Source organism: Rattus norvegicus, chromosome 14, assembly GCF_021556685.1.
Source record: "Rattus norvegicus strain SHRSP/BbbUtx chromosome 14, alternate assembly SHRSP_T2T, whole genome shotgun sequence".
In the NCBI taxonomy this organism is placed as follows: domain Eukaryota; kingdom Metazoa; phylum Chordata; class Mammalia; order Rodentia; family Muridae; genus Rattus; species Rattus norvegicus.
This window is the reverse complement of record NC_141547.1, coordinates 34,154,906-34,177,438: the sequence shown is the minus strand read 5'-3', so window position 1 is coordinate 34,177,438 and position 22,533 is coordinate 34,154,906. Positions and strand designations below refer to the sequence as shown.

The window sequence follows — 22,533 nt, the reverse complement described above, 5'->3', positions numbered from 1 at the left end:
TTTGGTTGTGGTGTTTTATCACAACAATAGAAATGCTAACCAAGATCCACCTAGAAGTAACTACAGACTAGGTCAAGAGGCTGCAGCAATCAATACAATTTGAAAGGAAATATTAGCACAAAAATTTCATCCAAACTTTTCTATCAGGGAAAAGGTGTTTCCAAAGAGCTTTAAGAACACATATCTTACTTACAGCTGGAGTAGACTATTCTTCCAGGTTGCATGTAGAACAAGGCACACTAAGAGCTCCAGCAATAACAGCAGTGTGCTATTGGCCATGATCAGGTAGAACATGCTCTTCCACCACTCATTTTTCTCACACATATGACCAACACAATAGAACTGAGAGGTCAGAACTAGCCACAGCCACAGGCTGACTGGAGCCAGATATACTCAACTGGGCTGCCAGGAGGTCCCATCCTGATGCTCTCTTCTACCTTTAAACCCCACATTGCATTTCTTCTTGGAAAGCTAATGTTTCAGTGGTATCCATCATTGGGGGAAGAGTACAAAAGGCCTGATGGATATCGAGCCTACCTCTGAGTGAAGTTATTGTTTCATGGGAGACATCCACAGTGAGTCTTGAAGAAACTGAGAAGGGTCTGACATAAGTGTTTGCCTTACATCATCACTCACTTCTCCAATCAAGACTGAGAAGGGGTAGGTATAAGAAATACAGCACGGAAAACAAGGTTGAATGGTTATAACTATGTCCTAGCTCCCTCAAGATTAGCATGCATGGTTCAGCTTGCAGGACTGCCTATGTTTGGAAAAGGCTAGGCTTACGAAGCATGCCTTCTTATTTGAACCTGTGGAGACACAACAGTCCTCTGGGAAACAGATACACTGTGATATACTCCAGTCACACAGAGGAAATCCAGAACCTTGCACCGAAGAACAATGACCTCAAACTGCATTCCAAAGCCAGCCTCTTCCTAGAAAGAGCTGGAGAAGCGAGTGGCTCATTTTCCTTCAGCAGTCATGGATAAGAGAGCACTGGATTATTAGAGATAAATGACAGTAGGAAAAAAAATCACTGCCCCTCAAGAAGTCTCTTATAATCTGATGACAAGAAGAAATTAGCAATGTTTAAAGTAATACATGCATTTAAAGGAAAGGATAACTAAAATACATATACTTTTATTTACATTTCTTTTGTTTGCCAACTACACCCCAATAATGCTAGGAAAAGGGGAGACAAAAACAATTCCAAAAATGAGCATAGTGCTGCGTTTCTATAATTGAAGGCAGACAGCAGGGCTACCCCACTAGAGCATCAGCTGCCATTTGATGGGAGACACCCACATACCACATCTTGTTGATGTCATGATTCAGGCACACTAGTTCAGAACACTAACACACCAGATGATTTGGGTATCCACTCCTGAGATTCTGTGGAAAAGGGATGGCTAACCTGTACTTTGTCTAGAAGGGCAGAGCCTGGTGTTAACAAAATTGGTCTTGTTAACTCAGACATAGCCTACATGGGAGAAAGAGCGCTAGGTTACAGACAGTCTGGCTTGATTGAACTCAAGAGGACTTTTTTTTTTTGAATGAAAAGAAAGTGTGTTGCAATTCATAAGGTCATCAAAGTTCGGTACTCTCAAAACAGCCTTTGACAGACAGTAGCCAAGGTAACCTTTCACAGATAAAAATAAAAGCCTAGATTTTCTGCAAATGGAAAATTGCTGGTCACCATCCAAAGTCTGCAGATATTTAAGGATGCAACTAACATTCCCAAGCCACCTCTTCATGTCCTCTTCCAACCAAGCCAATGACCCCAGGTCCCCTAGCACTTGGGACCCCAGTGGCAATTTACACAGTTACAAGAGTTGCCAAGTTCTGCTGCGTTCTGTGCCTGATGCACTTCTGGATCTCTGAGGACATTTGTGCCTGTGGGGTCTCGAGTCCCTTCTCAAGTTTACCATGATGTGACAGACTGAGGGTGCCATTTCTGAATAGATCCCACATGCTGCCACTGCTGGGAGGTGACCATGAGCACTGCAGTGGCAGGGCAGCAGTATGGCACACACCATGGCATTTGTGGGTATAGGTAATACACAGTGAAGCAAGGAACAGATCTGGAGGAGCATAAGTCCCTGAGGAGCAGCCACCACTCAGTTCCAACTGTTCCTTCAATTCTTTATATTTTTTCAAAAAGAAAACTAAAACCAAGCAATCTAGTTAGCTAGTTATTCAGATGAAATCTGCTTCTCAAGTTGGCTTTGGATCCAAAGTTCTCACAAGCACTGAGTAGACCAAGCTAAATAGGGACTGTCCTCTGCAGGCAGCCATGAGCAGGGTCTGATTCTACACTGGCAGAGCTTGAGCTCAAAGCCCCAACCCTCCCCACCCCCAGCCACACCCCAACCCCCTGCCCTAGCTATCCACTTCCTCAAACACCTACTCCAACAAGGAGGCAAATCTATTCAAATCACCACAGACAGCAAGGCAAGAAAGATGAGGAAATCAGAACTGGGGGAAGACACAGCTAACTGAACCAAAAGTCCCCAGAATCTACATAGTTCGGTTGTATGAGAACAACAGAATGCAAAACAGGATTGGCACTGACAGCTGCTGTTACCTGTTCTCACTGCACAGAATGTTTTCCTGACAATATCCCCACTGTGATATGTCAAGACTCCTGCTCCCTTTGATACTCTGCCTGTTCTGACACCATCCTGCCATCCAAAAGAGATTCTCCTGAACTTGCCCCTCATTTGTACTTTTGCAAAGTTACAGGAAACTCTGAGATAGAATAACGGCTTCCTTCTTTGTTAGTCTTTTATCATTCAGTTAACATTAACAAGAGCCTACTATGTGCCTGCAGATAAGATTAGCACTTGAGGTACAGGGGTGTGCAGAATTTATGGTCTAGAAGGGAATGCCAGATACTACTGAAATTATCACACAGCTAAATAACAAACCATGCTCACATAAAACACACAGTCAGATGGGGTGCACTGAGGTAATCGGGAGGGTTGAGGAAGGCGGACCTCAGGCTCTGTGGATTGGAATGAGCTCTAAAGGAGTTAACTGTACTGCCCTGGGAAAACAGTTAGAGGGTTCTGGTACAGAGGGAGTATAACACATTGAAGTAAGCACATGGCCTGTGGTAGAACACAGAGGATGAGAGAAGAAAACGGCCCCATAGGGAGGTGACCATGGAAAATTATCCAGAGCTCTGCAAGGCCCGGCCCTGAGGGGTGTGCCGCTGTCCAGACACAGAGCACGCCAGGGGTGCAGCACACTGTTTGGGAACTGTTTGAGGCTCCTCCCTACCCTAGAGAATAATGATCCACATTTTTTTCAGCCTGATCATGTGTACTTTTGCTATTCTATTATTTTTGGGAAAATGTTGATTTTTTTTCCACTATCAAATAGAAAGAAAAACAAGAGCCAATCAAAATCCCAAAATATGGTGCTGGGTATACAGCTCAGCACTGGAATGTAGAGGAGCACAATCAAGATCCTAAGCTTGGTGCCCACACTCAGAGGCACACACATAGGGCAGGGAAACCTATATGGACATTTTTATCCTCAGAAATATTTTCCTGATTTTTTTTCACATGTTAAATCTGTGTTTAAAATAATTTGAGCATGATTTGGCTCAAGTAAGAGCTGACAAGTTAATAACAAGAAGGAGAGCTAAGAGTGGGTTAGTGCTAGTTTCCTTTGCACGTGCACCACTCAAAAACCTCCAACACACACAGCCCAGATGGCTTTTGTTCTGCTGGAGGCTGAGGACGGCTGTCCAGACTCCTAACAGCTCCCACACCTCCAGCCTGGTACCTGGCAATCCTGCCTCTCTGAAATGCTATAATCACCCTAGTCAAAAGCCATTACAAATGCCTGTTTCTAAAGAAGATTGTACTCGCACAGATGATGTCATTCTTGTCTGGATTCCTGTTCTCTAGGAGAACAACGTGAAATAATCAAGAGAAGTGTGCTAACTCCCCATGCCCCCGGTCACCAAGATGCTCTGTGCCTGCTTTCTGAGTTCTCTTTGAGAGGTGTGAGATGAGGAACAGGAAGGGGTAAAGGTGTAAGCAGGACAGAGAGGAATTTTAAAAATTATTGAAAATATAATTACACACTATGGAGACCAGATTCTTAGAACATGATATAAAGCACTCTGCATTTATTAATTATGAACAAACACGCTACTTCACTTCTTACAAAACAAGGAGGGGACAGAACGAGTAGCCGTAACTATAGTTAGCCCATCTTTGGTTTCCATACTCATAAAAAGGATATGCACTCCCAACCAAAAAAGTATCCAAACACTTTTAATGGGGAAGAAATCTCAAACCCTACACCAGTATGTGAAAAGAATTATTCAGATTAAATTATTTGTCTTCACCAGCATGACGCAGATAAAGAAATAAAATGTCCACTCATTTTAGTGAATGGTTTGGATAAAACCACGGCGTCTAAAACGTAACACACGAACTCTTGCTGCATTAGAAAATGTGAATTGCTAATGAGCACTGCACCGTATCCTGTTCCAGCTGGCTCTCTGTCGGCTTGGCAACAAGTCAAGAGCCTGAAGAAGAGGTGCGGCCATGTGGTTTGCTTTAAAAAGTAAAGACTAAAAAGGAGGAGGGGCTTCGTTTCATACATGCCTCAGTGAAAATCACCACCCCGCTTGGGACCAAGTCAGGCCAGGTGCCAAGGACAGAATAAACAGGCAACACATACAGACAAATCAGCTTCTATAAGAATTATATTTCTGGTTACTTTTATAGTTATGTCTCAAAACACAGTATCACTGTGCTTACACACGTACATACCCTTTTTGGCCTCCAACATGTTAGTCTTTCACTTTCCCATCATCAAATGAGTCTCAGCCTAAAGTCTGTTGTATCTCTTTCTTATCATCCACCTATTCATCCATCCACCTATCCACCCATCCATCCACCCACCCACCCATCCATCCATCCATCTATCCATCAGCCATCCATCTTGGCCACTCTATCATCTGTCTATGTATCTATCTATGTATCTATCTATGTATCCATCCATCCATCCATCCATCCATCCATCCATCCATCCATCTATGCACCTATCCATCTATCATCCATCTGTCCATCTATCTTATAAAACAGCATCAAAGCAGGCATTGATTGAAACACTTCCTAAAACTAATGCCAGGTGTGGCGGCACAGGCTCCTGATCCAGCACTCAGTGGGCTGAGATAGGAAAATCAGGAGTTTAAGGCCAGCCTGGGCCACACAGTGAGTTCCACCTTTGCTACAATTTTAGGTTGGAATGTTTTGCTTCACTGTCAGGATCCTAATAATTTCATTTGAGGGATAGAAGGTCCTTCTTATTTTCTAATTAAGGGTGGCTTTTCTCTGAAGGAGTATTGCATCCTAGAATTGAGGACATAAATATTAAGACACTAATATTCTCAAGATCTTCCTTCACAACATCACTCAACATTATTTTTAATACATTTATGATGCTATATGCCTGTGATTTTATTCTAGGCACTATGACTACAATAGACCAATTCCAAAACATATAAAACAAAGCCTTGCCTGTCATGTCACTAGGGATTTATCCCATGTCTATTTACTGATTGATTTGTGTACCAATACTTATCAAAATGTTAGAATATTTTCTCTGGACAGTGAGTTTGCAAGTGATTTTTAAGTTCTATTGTGATTATTAGGGAGCAAAATTAATATCATTTTTGTATTCAAGAAAAGTCCGATTATAAATCATGTTAAGAAAACTTAAGTAATTTTATTTTATCCAAATGACAATCTTTGCCCTCCAAAAGTTTATATTTAAAGAATTATAAATAATAAAAAACAATCACAATTATTATAGCTAATTGAATGTGGAGGGGCAATTACAAGGAGAAAGAGCTTAGCCTTTGTCCCTCCTCTTGTTCCTCCTTCTTTTCCTCCTCTTCCTATTCCTCCTCTTTCTTTTCCTTTTGAAACAGGGACTCATTTCACAGCCGAGGCCTGGAACTCACTGTGTGGCCCAGGCTGGCCTTAAACTCCTGATTTTCCTATCTCAGCCCACCGAGTGCTGGATCAGGAGCCTGTGCCACCACGCCTGGCATTAGTTTTAGGAATTGTTTCAGTCAATGCCTGCTTTGATGCTATTTTATAAGACATTAGAGAAGTCCTTCTCAACCTGTGGGTCATGACTCCTTTGGAGGTCACACATCAGATAAGCTGCATATCAGATACTTACATTACAATTCATAATAGTAGCAAAATAACAGGAAGTAGCAACAAGGTAATTGTATGGTTGGGGGCCACCACAACCTGAGGAACGGTTTTAACAGGTCTGAGCATTAGGAAGGGTGAGAAGCTCTGCATTAGAGACGTTCAGGTTGCATGTAATGGGCATGGTGAGGAGGGAGGTCCCTCCCCATCGTGCTACATGTGGCCATGCCTAGCCCCAAGCATAGCACTGTTTTTAAAACAACTACCGTTTAAGTCACACATTGTTTTCTGTGTTATTGGGAAATTTATACTATATCTATTAATAATAAAGCCTAGTTTAAAAGCCTCTTAATTGTCAAATCATATATATATAATTATAGTCATTTGCTGGCTGACAATGGGGATGCGTTCTGAGAAACACATCATCAAGTGATTACAGTATAATGTGAGCATCAGAGTTGATTACACTAATCTAGATGGCATAAGTATCCATCTATATGGCCTTTTGCTGCAATCAAGAAACATGGTGAACATGTGGACCTTTGTGGACCCACTGTCTCAGCTGTCCGTGGAGAACTGAAATGTCATATTTTGGTGTCTGACAGCACTCCAGTTCATAATGTATGCAGCTATAAACACTGGTGATATAGATGAGATGATCCATGCATTTATACACATGTAAGTATCAGCATGAGAAGATCTGTCCTGGTGTTATAATTAATAATGGATGCTGTATATGATGTGTCAGGGAAAAGAGAAGCATTTGCAGACGTAACGTGTAGAGAGCCCTTGCATTGGTGAGGCTGCTTTGCTGGTTAGCTGCCTTAGCAGGCTGCTCCGCAGGTCTTTCTGCACAGCTTGTGATGTATTTTAAATATGCAGTAAACATTTTAAACTTCACTTGATAGGGCTATTTGGTAATATGTGCTTGTGGTTAACTGTTTTAATATGTCGGATAGTAAAACCAAATGTAACAGCTCCAACGTTTCTCGGGGGAGTGATCTGGGAGCAGACATATGTTCTTCATCAGAATCTGCAGCAGAAATCTTAGAAATCAAGAGAAGGGCCAAGGTAGAGCAACGGGGTGGAAGAAAACAGCTCAATAAAGCTCCCTGTTTCACTCTGCTGGCCTGCCACAATCAGTCTGACACACAAAAAAGAAAAGCGCAATCCTTGTGGAAACGTCTGATACCTGCATGTCAGAATACACGAGGTTCCATAGGTCAGGACCGACAGATGAGATGAACCTTTGCACAGATTGTTCTATTAATCCCGAGGAGTTGCTTTAGCTTCGTGTGTTGACTCTGTGGGTCTGGGTTGGTGCACTGTCATCTACTCTAATGAGCCAACATTCTTACTCGAGTGTGGGTGATGCAAGGGCTGATGCTGGACCCACAGAATTACTCTTAGGGTTACCATAGCAATACTTTATTATTACCAAGCCAGAAAGGCATGCTCAAGGAAAAGATTGTTTAAGTCTTGCAGTGTTTTTTAAAACTGAAAAAGTATCCATAGGGACAGAAATACACAGAAATGCATCATCTAAAATGTAATGTATTACTAAGAGAAAACTATGAGATGAAGAAAGGATACAGATGTGACAGTAAAAGAAATCTCAAAGGCAAAATTCATACTACCTCTTATTTTTCTTTTACAATTCTCTGCTTGAAAATGCGTCATGTTTTGTAAGAATATCCTTCCATAAACCTGAGGAAAAGCTTTAATAAATCACAGTAGACCTGCAAATATTCATGTGTTCATAGGCAAGAAGTAGCACCATTTCTAGATGATTCCTGAAGAAGTCTATCTACAAGTCCTGTGTTTCTGCAGGGACCTGCTGAGAACAGACCCCTTCCCAAAGCACAGTGATAGATACTGTGCCTTCTGAACCCAAGGCATAAAAAGCCAGGCACTACAAACCGCCCAAGAGTGTGGGACTTACTGGTGAAAGCAGCTCTCTTGGTTACTTTTCCATTGCTGTGGTAAAACTCCATGACTAAAGCACTTATAGAAGAGAAGGTTCATTTGGGTTTAAGGTACCAGAGTTATAAAAGTCTATTACCATTACAGCCAGGAGCCAGGGCAGCAGGTAGGCATGGCAGATGGGACAGAATGCTAAGCGCTCCCTGAGGCATTGAAACCTCAAAGGCCGTCCCCAGCAATAAACTTCCTGCAGCAAGGGCACACCTTTACAAACTTCCCAGACAGGGCCACCAACTGGGGACCCTAGGGTTCCAACACATAAACCTCGGGAGGACAGTCACATTCACACCTGCACAGCAGTTGAACTGACTGTGAGAACTGAAGCTCTGTTGTTTTTGCTTTTGGATATAATTTTGTCTTCTGTCCCAAAGCATATTTGAAAAACTGGTAGTGTTTGTGTACCAACTGTCAAGGGAAAGTTAGCATCGTGGGTGTACTTCACTGAAGCTGAGGGTGTGGTTATTAGACGGGCAAGTTTATAGACTCTTCCTTTCGCATCCTGTGCTATCCCAGAGAGATACTTGAGAGCCATACAACACTACACTTTCATTACCTAGATTATCAGGCCTCACACTGCTGCCACTGTGACACCCGAATTCTCTCTCTAAGAACTCCTATTTGGTTACTCAAATTAGCAATGGAATCAATTATTCATACACAATGGTGATGGCACATTCTCCACTAGGCTCCGTGTCAGGCACTTTAGCCACTTCAGTGCACAGGCTCTGACTGCCACCACTCTCCATGCCTTACTTACGAAGAGACTGAGAACCTGAAGGTTAAATTATCCGCTTTACGTCCACAAGTATTAAGAATCAGAAAACCAACATCTTTGTACCAAGTTCTGTGTTCAGAGCCTCAACAGAGCCTTAATGCCTTCTTAATGGTTTCTATGTTTGAAGAACTTAGAATAATGCTAAATAAAAAGATGTGTTCAATCAATACTTATAAATTAAAATAGTATATAAACCCAATCCTCTCAGCACATGAAAATACATTATTTCAGCATCTGCAATAAAAACTAATTTCAATATCCTAAGACTAACACAGGGTCATTTAGGTTACTACTTTACATTAAAGCACATCATCCTGCTTTACAATTTCCTGCCAGGAATGTCTACAAGTGGAAGTGTGGCAAATGCAGGCTTCTACCCACTGTCCTTCCCACATTTCTTCTAAGAGAAAACTTGGATGTTTTTGGGTGAAGCTTTCAAGAAAACCATTGCTTCCCTGATGGAATGATGGGGGGAACAGACTCACCTACTACACGCCTTTCCTGTTATCTTTCTTTTGTCCTTTTCTAAACCCTTAGACAGACTGTCTCTGCAGACGCTCCTATCTCAACACTACAGTGACAGAACTGCAGCTTCAGGACACTCAAGGAGGACATCCCTAATCTTTCAGAGAAAAGCAAATCCCCCTTCGTTAGGTTCTCCTAGTGCAGCATACATGGAGGCAATGACGCCAAGCCCATAATCTCACAGTATCACAGGGCAGTAAAATAAGCTTAACTGTAAATTACTGTTTCTACAGTTTCGCCATCCCTCAAGCCTGAACCGCAGACTTTTGACATATTCTGAATTAGTCACTCTCTCACATCGCAGTAACTGAACTGAACAGAGCTACTGCCCTGACAAACTTGCCTTTAAAGGCGCCATAAGAACTCAGGGGAAAATAAATGAATAAGCAGTAATGATAACTGCTTAATCAAAGAATTTATCCAAATTAGTTCTGTGTATAAAAATCCAACATGTTAATTTGCAGGAAAATAAGTGAAAGTCAACAACATTGTGTTAAATAAGCCAAGCACATAAAGAAAGAAGCTGAAAACAGGGGAGGAATTAGTGTGGAGAAGTGCAGTGGGCAGGGTGAGGAGGAGGGTAAACTTCCAGGGGAGGAGAGAGGAATGCAAAGGAGGAGGCAGAAACCACATCAAATCTCATTTAATAAGCACAGTCAATGTGTCTTCATCTTTTTAAATGCTGTTTACTCTAAAAGAATATACAGGTCTCGTCTTTCTTTTTTCCTCAGTGCTTTCTAACCGATGCCCCTGTTCTAATACTGCTGTGCTCCTAACAGGCAGAGGCTATATCGAGCTGCACCTCACACTGGTCCATCCACTACTATAAAGGTTTGAGGCGCTCAACCCTATGTGACAGATGCTATGGAAATTATTTGTTTACAACCCAAATACTATTTCTCATAAAGAATGTCATTTATGCTCAGCAGGTGAGCACTAAGGGCAGTGCTGTTCAGTGGTAAGGCCCAAGGACCGGGAGCTTCCAGGCCACACACCACACTGCTGGGATGTGGCCGGGCCAGAGCTTTAAACCATGCAGTTCTGCATCCTCCCACCTCTCTGTAGGATGGCATTCCAAGCATGCAGTTTGAAATCTGCATTAGATTTCATTCTCTGAAGACAGTTCAAATGGCTCTCCTTTATTTTTCTTGCGGCTGGCAGGCAAACACGGAGTATACAGAAACTCACGCTCTCTTTGAACTTAGCAGGACGGAGGAAGCATAACACCAACCAGCATAAACAGGCCAGCCAGTTCTCAACTCACAGCTCCCCACCCCCAACACTCAAAAGCCACTCCCAGTTATTGTGCACAAATAGAAAGGCTCTGCCCGCCACTCTAGAGCCGTCCGGGGAAGTATCTATTAAAAGGAGAGAGATAAAAAAGAAAATAGTATGCTGCCACTGACCGACACACTCAGCTTTTGTTTTGTTTTACCAACCACAGGTTCTTATTATCCTTCCCACACAAAGGAAGAATAGAAATGCATAAAGGAAACTGTCAAAAATAAATTTCATAATGAATAGATAAAAGAAAATATGGATTTGAAACATGGCCAATTACTGTCAAGAGGTATTAATGAAATAAGCAGAATTAAAGTTTGTTACTCTTGCTTCCAAAAGACAGGCAACCAGTAGACTTCTATGGCTATAATATTATTTTAATTTATTACAATGCAGAGAAAAGAGGATGCATACATAAAATAGGGGGCTATGGCAAACGTGTTACCACTCGGTGGGACAGGTAGATAAAAGCAAGGGCAATAGCTAACCACAGCTTGGTTTTCTTTCCAGACTGAGTACACGATGGGCATGCAGGGCACAAAGCACGGCGGAGAGCAAGTCTAAGCTACCGCATGTAACAGGAGCAGCAGCTACATGGGCTTGAAGCAGGTTTTGTATCTCATGGCTGAAGACATGGGCTTCATCCACAGAACCTAGAGTCATATGCTAGTTCTGTCAATTAGCAATTGAGAAAAGACAGCTTGGCGAAGCCCTTAACAGAGAAGGGGATTGGTCATTTTGTTATTCTGTCAACAGATATGACAGTAAACTAGTTGCTACAGAATTCTTTTGTCAATTACTTATTTTCCAAATTATTTTTAAAACTATTTGACTAATCATAGAATACGTACCAGGAATCAAATAAATTCTGCTACTCAGTGGTATAAAAGCGAAGACTGGACCTTGGAATGACATAAACTCAGAACAAAGAACAGACTTTCCTGTGAAAGCCAGTGGCTTTGCTACAAGATACTAAGTGTATTTGAAAGATAATTCATTCTTTGGATACAGGTTGAAGTAGCCCCTCCTTACAGAAGTGAGTCACCACTACCCCAACACTATGAGTGTTCACTCTGAGAGATAAATGACTCATTTCCCTTAGCAGCAGCTCTAAATATAAACCCTTCTTTCAATGCATTTGAGTTCTCAACATAATTAATAAATATATGTCCACACTAATCAACTACAAGTCTATCTTGAGAACATAGTTCTTTGAATAGCTATAGAAGCTGAGAGAGGGAGAGAGGGAGAGAGGGAGAGAGGGAGAGAGGGAGAGAGGGAGAAGGAGAGAGAGAGGGAGAGAGGGAGAGAAGGAGAGAAGGAGAGAGAGGGAGGGAGAGGGAGAGGGAGGGAGGGAGAGGGAGGGAGGGAGAGAGAGGGAATCTGTGTATGGTGTTTGTGTGTAATTGTGTGTGCATGTTTTTCAGTGATTAGTTAACATATGCCAAAGTAACATCCTAAATACCAATTCTACTATATATCCCAAGTTAATATTGGTAAAAAAGGTATGCTTGATGCTGTAAAATAAAAGTTTGGACATAACTTAGAATTTCCACAATTTATTATTTTTTGACTTTTAAATTTTGAGCTAACACTTTTTTCCTATACAAATATGAATTCACAGAAGTGTTTTCAAAGCACAAAAATGTAATATCCTGAGCAAGCGTAAGAAACTAACAAAAACTGACCTGCGGGTTCATGAGCACCTTGAGTGAGAGCATTCCTAGAGCATTTCGAACATCCAGATGTTATAAAGCTCACCCAGACAACCATGGCTGGAACACACACACTAGCCTTGCTGTCTGTCTGGGGAACTGGAGAAATTTCAACATAATTTCCAATGAAATTCTCCTAGCATCCAACTTTACTTTAAATCAAAGCTCTGTTCTAAGCATTGTATAAACCATATTAAACCATTCTAAGTCAATATTTATTTCTAGTGAAATAAACACGTGTAATGGCAGAGAGTGCTGTGCTTAAAATGGCAACAGATCCCACACGTTCCACTTCAGTGGATCACAGGCTGGCAAACAGGTTCCACGCTATGCAAGGAAATGCTTCCTGTCTGTGGAGAGTGCAGGAGGCGTCCATCTCTCATGGGGGTTAGTCTCCATAACAGCGACAGCAGAGTTCAGAAGTAGGCACAAAATAAAACACACATGCACCAGACACTAAGATCTCCAGCACCATGGCCTGGATCAGAGAAGTCTCCATACTCCCCACAACAAAGAGCCACAGGGGTCGAGAGGATGTATGTCCTGCCTCACTCGAGCGTCCCTGACCAGGGCTATCTACATACATCAAACCCACATGCACACATGGCACGCACCAGTCTCCACAGAACCCGCGCATTCCCAGGGCGTGATCTACCGAAGGGCGTGTTCTACAGCGATGCTCCGCCTCACCTGTGATCTTCTGCAGCAAAGGGGACAGCTCAGACTCCTCAGAGAAGACACTGGCCAGTGCTCTCCTCACCTTCTCTTCCACGTCTCCCAGGTCTGTGTCCCGCGTGCATTCCCCAGTGACCGAGTAGATGTATATGAGGAGGATTAGCAGCTCCTCGGGGCTGTAGTCGTCCCTGGTTCTCTGGCTTGAGGACTTAATCAAGGGTAGCAGCTGATTTAGCACACCAGCCATGGTTGAATCCCCAAGACTCTGAAATGGAAGCAAGGACAGGAAGACCCGTCAGCCCACACAGTCATAACTTGGGATGGACACTGGGGCGAAGGTGGCTTGCAAAGTCTGTATGGACTGGCTGACCACATTCTCTCAGGTCCGTGTTTATCAATCCTGGACAGAATGCTGTAAAAAGTCTGGCATTAGACCTTTTATTCTGAAAAACCCATTTGACAAAATGGCAGGTGAAGTTCCAGGCCCTTTGATAAAGATCTTATTGTGACTTGAGCAAACAAGATTATAATTTTGTTTTATTTTAATAAAATGCAAGTGGTTCAACAGGCTGGGCTGTAACTCAGAGGCAGAATGCTGACCTAGCACAAGCAAAACCCTTGTTTGATCTCCAGCTCTGAAAAGAATGTAAACACTTTGAAAACTTGAAATGTTAAACAAAAAAAGTAAAGTAATATAATTAAAAAAACCTGGCGGATTATCTATTGAAACAAATACTCGTGTTCTTTTAACAGAATCTACAAACTCAATGAATGGTAATCTTCTTTAACACAATCTACATATTCAAATGAGTGATGGTGCTCTTTTAAAGGAATCTCATCTTTCAGGACATCCTTTTCTGATGTGTGCTATGTTGACAAACATAGGTCAGAATATTTTATAGCATAAAGGCCATTTCCTGCTAAACCTGGCAAGTAGAATAATGGCTTAACTTGGGTAACTTCACCAAGGATAGGTTTGAGATTTCTTTTGGTGAATTTGAAGGTAATTCACCTCAATTTTTAAATTTATAATTTAAAATTTTTCATTTCTTCTTCTGTGTGTAATGTTTTGATGAATGTCTATGTACCATGTGCATGCAGAGGCCAGCTTTTCATCTGCAGGGACTGCAGTGATAGACTGTTGTAAGCCTCCATGTGGGTGCCGGGAATCAAACCAGATCCTTTGGGAGAGCAGCCAATGCTCTAAACACTGAGCCATCTCTCCAGTCTACCAAGTTAGCAGCAGCAGCAGCAGGGGGAGGGGGAGGGGGAGGGGGAAAAGAAGGAGAAGGGGAAGGGGAAGGGGAAGGGGAGGAAGAAGAAGAAGAAGAAGAAGAAGAAGAAGAAGAAGAAGAAGAAGAAGAAGAAGAAGAAGAAGAAGAAGAAGAAGAAGAAGAGGAAGAGGAAGAGGAAGAGGAAGAGGAAGAGGAAGAGGAAGAGGAAGAGGAAGAGGAAGAGGAAGAGGAAGAGGAAGAAGAATGGTTTTAGCTCTTCCACCAACTTCTTAAGTGACACTCAGAAGAGATTTCAGGATTCTTTCCATGTGGGAAGAGCACTGCCTCACTGGAATGACCAGGGACTGGAGTATACCAAAAACTACATACATCAACAGCACAAACCTTGCAGTTTTAGGTAAAAAAGACACTAGTATTCATATTCTAACTAAAGGCAAGTTATCTGAACTTGAAACTGACATCATCCATTTATAAGTGTTCCCTGAACACCTACTGTGCCCCATGATTCTAGGCCTGGGAACAGAGCAGACAAATCCTCTACTCTCAAAGTTTATGCCACAGGGGAAAACTGGGCTGAAAAGCTGAGGATGCAAATGCTGTAGACAAGGAGGTAAGTGCTACAGAAGAAAGGGGAACAGGAAAGGGAGATGGGGGAATGGGACTTTAGGAAGTGCACATGTTTGTATAGGTGGCTTCTCACTCTTTTACATGGGAGAAGCCTTGTTAGCAAGAGGACCAGGGACCGAGAATGCTTTAGAAATGCTTCCTTTAAATGTAATGAAGCAAACAGCTGAAGGTTATTGCAAGAAAGTAGCCACTGCAAAAGAGCTCTTGGCACCACATCCATTCAAGGAGGGTCACCCCTAAAGCACCAGCTTCTTGGATGATAAGAAGCAGATGGTGGGGCATCCCCCCAATTCCAGTCCCTAACAACCAGGTAAATATACAACATGTCTACCCTGGAGGAGCCTATGATTCTTCCCTTAGAGCAGCTTTTTAAAAGACAAGTCTAAAAAAATGGATCCGGCAGGAGGCTCATTTGTCAAGTGCACTTGCTGGCACCTGCTCCTCATGCCTGCATCCCTAAGTCTCTGGTCTGTAATGCATGCTAGAGGGAAAAACATCTCATTAGAGACACAACACAACTTCCATTGTATATACCAATAAAATTATATTCAAAATATGCTTCAAGCATCATAAGAAGTCAATAGTTGACTTTGACACAAAGTCAAGGACAGTAGATAGGTACAATGATGTGAGAATTATGGGAAAATAAAAATACACCATTGTGGGATGAAGAGATTGCTCAGCGGTTAAGAACACTGAGCGCTCTTCCAGAGGTCCTGAGTTCAATTCCCAGTAACCATATGGTGGCTCACAACCATCTGTAATGGGATCAGATGCCCTCTTCTGCATCTTCAGCTGTGTGTGAAGACGGCTACAGTATACTCATATAAATAAAAATAAATAAATCTTTTTAAAAGATACCCCATTGTGAAAGCCTAATTGCAATTCTAATTGTCCCTGTCTATAGTTAGCACCTTAGGAAACCTTCATGTCCAAACGACACAATCTGACTAGAGTATGCAGAGCAGGAAGCCACACTGTGCCAGGCTCTCCTTTTACTTTACTACTGAGAGCAAAAGGCAGCAAGGCCTACTCTTATTGTTACCTACTCGGAAAAATACAGACTGCTTTATCATAGTTAGGCAGAAAAGTCCAGAAGCAATGAGATGCTGAGATGATCTAAAGCCATGACATCTCAGTGACAATGAGCACACCAAGATCCTAGTCTCTGACATCTTTCTTTACTTAAAAAATCCAGGAATCTCCAAAGAGATGGCTGATGCCTAAGATATGGAAGGAAACTACAAGAGGGCTGGAAAGTCTTATAGTGCCTAAAATAAAGACATGCAAGGGAGGGGGATGAGGAAATGAGAGAGGAGAGGAGGGAGGGGGAGGGGAAGAAGGAGGAAGGGAGGGGAGGGGAAGGGAGAGGGGAGGGGAGGAGAAGGAGGAATATGTCAAAAGGACTCAAGAGCCAACTGCAAGACTTTCTAGTTGACCACAGATGGAAAAATTTTAAAAACAACATAAAGTCATATTTTCATATAACCTAAAGTACCCAAGAAATGTCCATCAGTTCAAATTGATGGAAATGTGACTGAACTAGGGCAAAGGGATGGCTCAGTCAATAAAGTGCTTGCCTTGCAAACACAAGGGGCCGAGTTCAATCCCTAGCTGGAGTGAGCGGTGACTGGGAACCACCTGATGTGGCTGCTAGGAACAGAGCTTAAGTCTCCCAGAAGAGCAGCCAGCACTTTTAACCACGGAGCCATCTCTCCTGGCCTGTTGGTTATTTTCTGATGCCTGTTTCTCCTCATGAGAAGAAAGAAAAGATCAGAGTTCCTAGACTGAAGTCTTTTTAAAGCAAAAGAAAGTATTTCAGCAGGAGTAACAAGGTGTGTGTGTGGATAAGGTGGTATTTGAAAAGATCTGTGCCACAAGCTGTATGATCTTGGAGAAACTGCCTAACATCCCAAATATCAACTTCCCATTTATGAAACAAAAATGCCTGACTATTAGGCAGCCCCATTACACAGGCATACATTCATGTATTGTACTGCGAGTTACACTGTACTACACTGCGAATCACACTGTGCATCACACTGTACTACACTGCGAATCACACTGTATTACACTGTGTATCACGCTGTACTACACTGCGAATCACACTGTATTACACTGTGTATCACGCTGTACTACACTGCGAATCACACTGTATTACACTGTGTATCACGCTGTACTACACTGCGAATCACACTGTATTACACTGTATATCACGCTGTACTACACTGTGTATTACACTGTATTACACTGTGTATCACGCTGTACTATACTGTGTATTACACTGTATTACTCTGTGTATCACGCTGTACTACACTGCGAATCACACTGTATTACACTGTGTATCACGCTGTACTATACTGTGTATTACACTGTATTACTCTGTGTATCACGCTGTACTATACTGTGTATTACACTGTATTACTCTGTGTATCACGCTGTACTATACTGTGTATTACACTGTATTACTCTGTGTATCACGCTGTACTATACTGTGTATTACACTGTATTACTCTGTGTATCACGCTGTACTATACTGTGTATTACACTGTATTACTCTGTGTATCACGCTGTACTATATTGTGTATTACACTGTATTACTCTGTGTATCACGCTGTACTATACTGTGTATTACACTGTATTACTCTGTGTATCACGCTGTACTATACTGTGTATTACACTGTATTACACTGTGTATCACGCTGTACTATACTGCGTATTACACTGTATTACACTGTGTATCACGCTGTACTATACTGTGTATTACACTGAATGGCACAACCACTTCTCAGAATGCTTCAACCACTCTGCTTTAAATAAATGAAGTCACCCCACAATAGGATAGCCTTCATATAGACTCAAACCCAAGGTGATTCTGTTTTCTGAGGGCTAATTTTTCAGAACACGCTTGAAAGCATTTAGGATAGACAACAGAGGTCGTACTTCCCCAGGTTGTTCCAGCCACACAGCGGCATCTGACACGAGACCTTTAGTTCTGTTGCCACCACTCAGGGCCCTGTGTTCTTTTCTCCTGGAGGACTAGTTAAGAAAGCTGGTGTGGGAATGGCACAAATTTTAGGAAGACCTCTTTGGCAGTCTCAGAGGAGGGAGGGGCAGCCTACAGACACCGAATATAAAACCCAATCACAGGGCTTTACTGCAACAGTCAGTGAAAGGCCAAAGAAAATCAAATGTTACTAAATGCTGCTATTGAAGAGAGGAGCACAGCCAACCAGGGCTGAAGAGAGTTTTTAAAAAATGGCTTCTTTGTAAAGTGACTGGGATTGAGTTTTCCATTCCTTTTTACACAAGCAGATCTATGAGCAGGAGGTAGAGGGCCTGAGCTGTGTCTAGGGTGACAAAGCATTTTGTTATTGCTGCAGTCTGGACCTTGTTATTCTTGAATCAGCCTCCAGTAACTCCGTACAAAGGCCCTCTTTAAAAGTTATGTTGTCCTTAGGAAAGCTGACTGTGAAGTCAAGAGCTGGTCTCTGTTCTGGCATGAGGACCGTATTCCATACGGCAGCCGGCTGATCCAGGCCGGCCCCACCTGCTCATCTGGGAGCAGAACCTGCAGGCTCTCAATAAACCCCAAGCCCCTAGCAGAGAACTCTTCACAGCAGTCCTGTCAGCCAGCGTGTGCAGGTTGGAGAGATGGCAATGGGAGTCTCTGAAGAATGCCCAAGACTCTGGCTCCACACGGTACCTGCCATGATTAAAACCTGTTATTTCTAATCCTTTTTGAAGGAATATGAATTTCCTTTTGTACACCCAAGGCAGAATGCAAAACTGTAAACTAATTCATTGATACACCCAAGTATCAACACATGTACAATAGATACTACACATACCAAAGACATACATCATTTAATAAACTGTAAAAATATTTTTAACTAACAAAGAACAAAGCAAGACCCAGGATACAAGGAGCTCAGAGGTGAGTGGGAGGAGGAATGAACTGCCATGTCTTAGGAAAGTGCTTATAAGATATTGGTATTTGCAATCCAATTCTTCAAAGAGTTAGACAAAACAATTTGCAAATTCATCTGGAATAACAAAAAACCCAGGATAGCTAAAACTATCCTCAACAATAAAAGGACTTCAGGGGGAATCACTATCCCTGAACTCAAGAAGTATTACAGAGCAATAGTGATAAAAACTGCATGGTATTGGTACAGAGACAGACAGATAGACCAATGGAATAGAATTGAAGACCCAGAAATGAACCCACACACCTATGGTCACTTGATTTTTGACAAAGGAGCCAAAATGGAAAAAAAGATAGCATTTTCAGCAAATGGTGCTGGTTCAACTGGAGGGCAACATGTAGAAGAATGCAGATCAATCCATGCTTATCACCCTGTACAAAGCTTAAGTCCAAGTGAATCAAGGACCTCCATATCAAACCACATACACTCAAACTAATAGAAGAAAAACTAGGGAAGCATCTGGAACACATGGGCACTGGAAAAAATTTCCTGAACAAAACACCAATGGCTTATGCTCTAAGATCAAGAATCGACAAATGGGATCTCATAAAACTGCAAAGCTTCTGTAAGGCAAAGGACACTGTGGTTAGGACAAAACGGCAACCAACAGATTGGGAAAAGATCTTTACCAATCCTACAACAGATAGAGGCCTTATATCCAAAATATACAAAGAACTCAAGAAGTTAGACCGCAGGGAGACAAATAACCCTATTAAAAAATGGGGTTCAGAGCTAAACAAACAATTCACAGCTGAGGAATGCCAAATGGCTGAGAAACACCTAAAGAAATGTTCAACATCTTTAGTCATAAGGGAAATGCAAATCAAAACAACCCTGAGATTTCACCTCACACCAGTGAGAATGGCTAAGATCAAAAACTCAGGTGACAGCAAATGCTGGCGAGGATGCGGAGAAAGAGGAACACTCCTCCATTGTTGGTGGGATTTCAGACTGGTAAAACCATTCTGGAAATCAGTCTGGAGGTTCCTCAGAAAATTGGACATTGAACTGCCTGAGGATCCAGCTATACCTCTCTTGGGCATATACCCAAAAGATGCCCCAACATATAAAAAAGACACGTGCTCCACTATGTTCATTGCAGCCTTATTTATAATAGCCAGAAGCTGGAAAGAACCCAGATGCCCTTCAACAGAGGAATGGATACAGAAAATGTGGTACATCTACACAATGGAATATTACTCAGCTATCAAAAACAATGACTTTATGAAATTCGTAGGCAAATGGTTGGAACTAGAAAATATCATCCTGAGTGAGCTAACCCAATCACAGAAAAACACACATGGTATGCACTCATTGATAAGTGGCTATTAGCCCAAATGCTTGAATTACCCTAGATGCCTAGAACAAATGCAACTCAAGACGGATGATCAAAATGTGAATGCTTCACTCCTTCTTTAAAAGGGGAACAAGAATACCCTTGGCAGGGAATAGAGAGGCAAAGATTAAAACAGACACAGAAGAAACACCCATTCAGAGCCTGCCCCACATGTGTGGCCCATACATATACAGCCATCCAATTAGACAAGATGGATGAAGCAAAGAAGTGCAGGCCGACAGGAGCCGGATATAGATCGCTCCTGAGAGACACGGCCAGAATACAGCAAATACAGAGGCGAATGCCAGCAGCAAACCACTGAACTGAGAATAGGACCCCCCATTGAAGGAATCAGAGAAAGAACTGGAAGAGCTCGAAGGAGCTCGAGACCCCTTATGAACAACAATGCCAAGCAACCAGAGCTTCCAGGGACTAAGCCACTACCTAAAGACTATACATGGACTGACCCTGTACTCTGACCTCATAGGTAGCAATGAATATTCTAGTAAGATCACCAGTGGAAGGGGAAGCCCTTGGTCCTGCTAAGACTGAACCCCCAGTGAACGTGATTGTTGTGGGGAGGGTGGCAATGGGGTGAGGATGGGGAGGGGAACACCCATAAAGGAGGGGAGGGGGAGGGGTTAGGGGGATGCTTGCCCGGAAACCGGGAAAGGCAATAACACTTGAAATGTAAATAAGAAATACTCAAGTTAATTAAAAAAAAAAAGATATTGGTATTTGCATTGGAAACACCCAAATCCTGATACAGGCCCATGCCACCTGGGTTGTAAAGAGCCAATGTGCACTGCGAGGGAGGAGCAAAGCTCTAAGTAAATACTTATAAATGAATCATAGGTAGGATCCGCCCTCCAGTAGGTGTTTTGTGTACATCCACCAAGAGGTAGGAGAGGTAGGAAAATGTCCACTTCCTGTAGTCTGTGGCTGTTGTCACATGTGGTACAGAGGCTTTCCGGATGTGATGAAGAGTGTCCATCCTTTCATCACTGCAATCACAACACCTTGCAAAAACAGCATAAAAGGACAGCTATTTCAGTTAATAGTTGTAGAAAGATCTCAGGGTCTGAGAGAGCAAGACAGCCGGGACAGCTCAAACCCTGGCAGCAGCCCGAGGCAAAGGCTGTTCACATTGTGGCAGACAAGAAGGAGGAACTCAGGCCAGAACACAGACAGAAAAAACCTATTCCTAGTGAGCAATCTCTGCTAAGGAGGCCTCCCCCACCCAACCCTCCACTGTCTTCAGAACAGTCTCATAAGCTGAAGATCTAGATGTAAAGCACAAGTCTGTTGGGGACTTTCTGAGTCAAACCGTAAACATTTCTGCCTGACTCCCAAAGGAAAAGGCTTCCCAGAGAACAGTTTCCAAGGTCCAGATGCTCAAGCACTCAGCAGCCTGGGGCTTTCGATCTCTGAGGTCTTGCCTTTAAGAAACATTTCCTATCCCCCAGTGCAAAGTGTGCACTTCTCTGCAATGGACTAAAGCCTCGCAGTCACCTCACAGGTATCACCTGTGCCCACCCTGCCCACAACTGTAACTATGTCTACCTTCCTCGGCTGACCGGGTGCCATGTTTTCAAACCTTTCCGCTCTGCTTTTGCTCTGGACTCTTGCTGTAAGTCAGGCATAAGTAGGAAATAATAACCATGCCACAATATAAATATTGTATTTTGAGAATTTTATCTGCCAAATAAATTAGTCCATTATTTTTCAATGTGGTTTTATTCAAACTTTCAGGAATCAGCAAAATATAGGCAGATTATTTGCCAGAAGGTATCAGGGCTTCAAGCCCAGTTCCCACTGAAAGCTCATGAGCAGTCCTCACTCCCTGCAATTGTATTGGTGATCAGCTCTTCTCGGCACCCTCCAGAGTAGCCCTTAAGAAAAGCCCCTAGATGGGGTTGGGGATTTAGCTCAGTGGTAGAGCGCTTGCCTAGGAAGCGCAAGGCCCTGGGTTCGGTCCCCAGCTCCGGGGAAAAAAAAAAAAAAAAAAAAGAAAAGCCCCTAGGGCCAGAGAGGCTGTGGTTTAACAACACTTACTGCTCTTCCAGAAAACCAGAGTTTGGTTTCCAGCACCCATATCAGATGGCTCACAACCACCCATAACTCCAGCTTTAGTGAATGTGGTATCATCTTATGGCTTGTTCAGGCACTGACACACACACACACACACACACACACACACACAC

General features: G+C 42.7%; 1 protein-coding gene across 1 annotated transcript in view; it reads right to left on the bottom strand.

The window, feature by feature from the left end:
* Scfd2 (sec1 family domain containing 2) overlaps nucleotides 1-22,533 on the bottom strand; it is a 326,684-nt gene that overhangs the window by 185,673 nt on the left and 118,478 nt on the right. Inside the window, 1 exon segment of the mRNA NM_001017499.1 lies at nucleotides 13,158-13,407. Coding sequence (NP_001017499.1) covers nucleotides 13,158-13,407 — 250 coding nt within the window.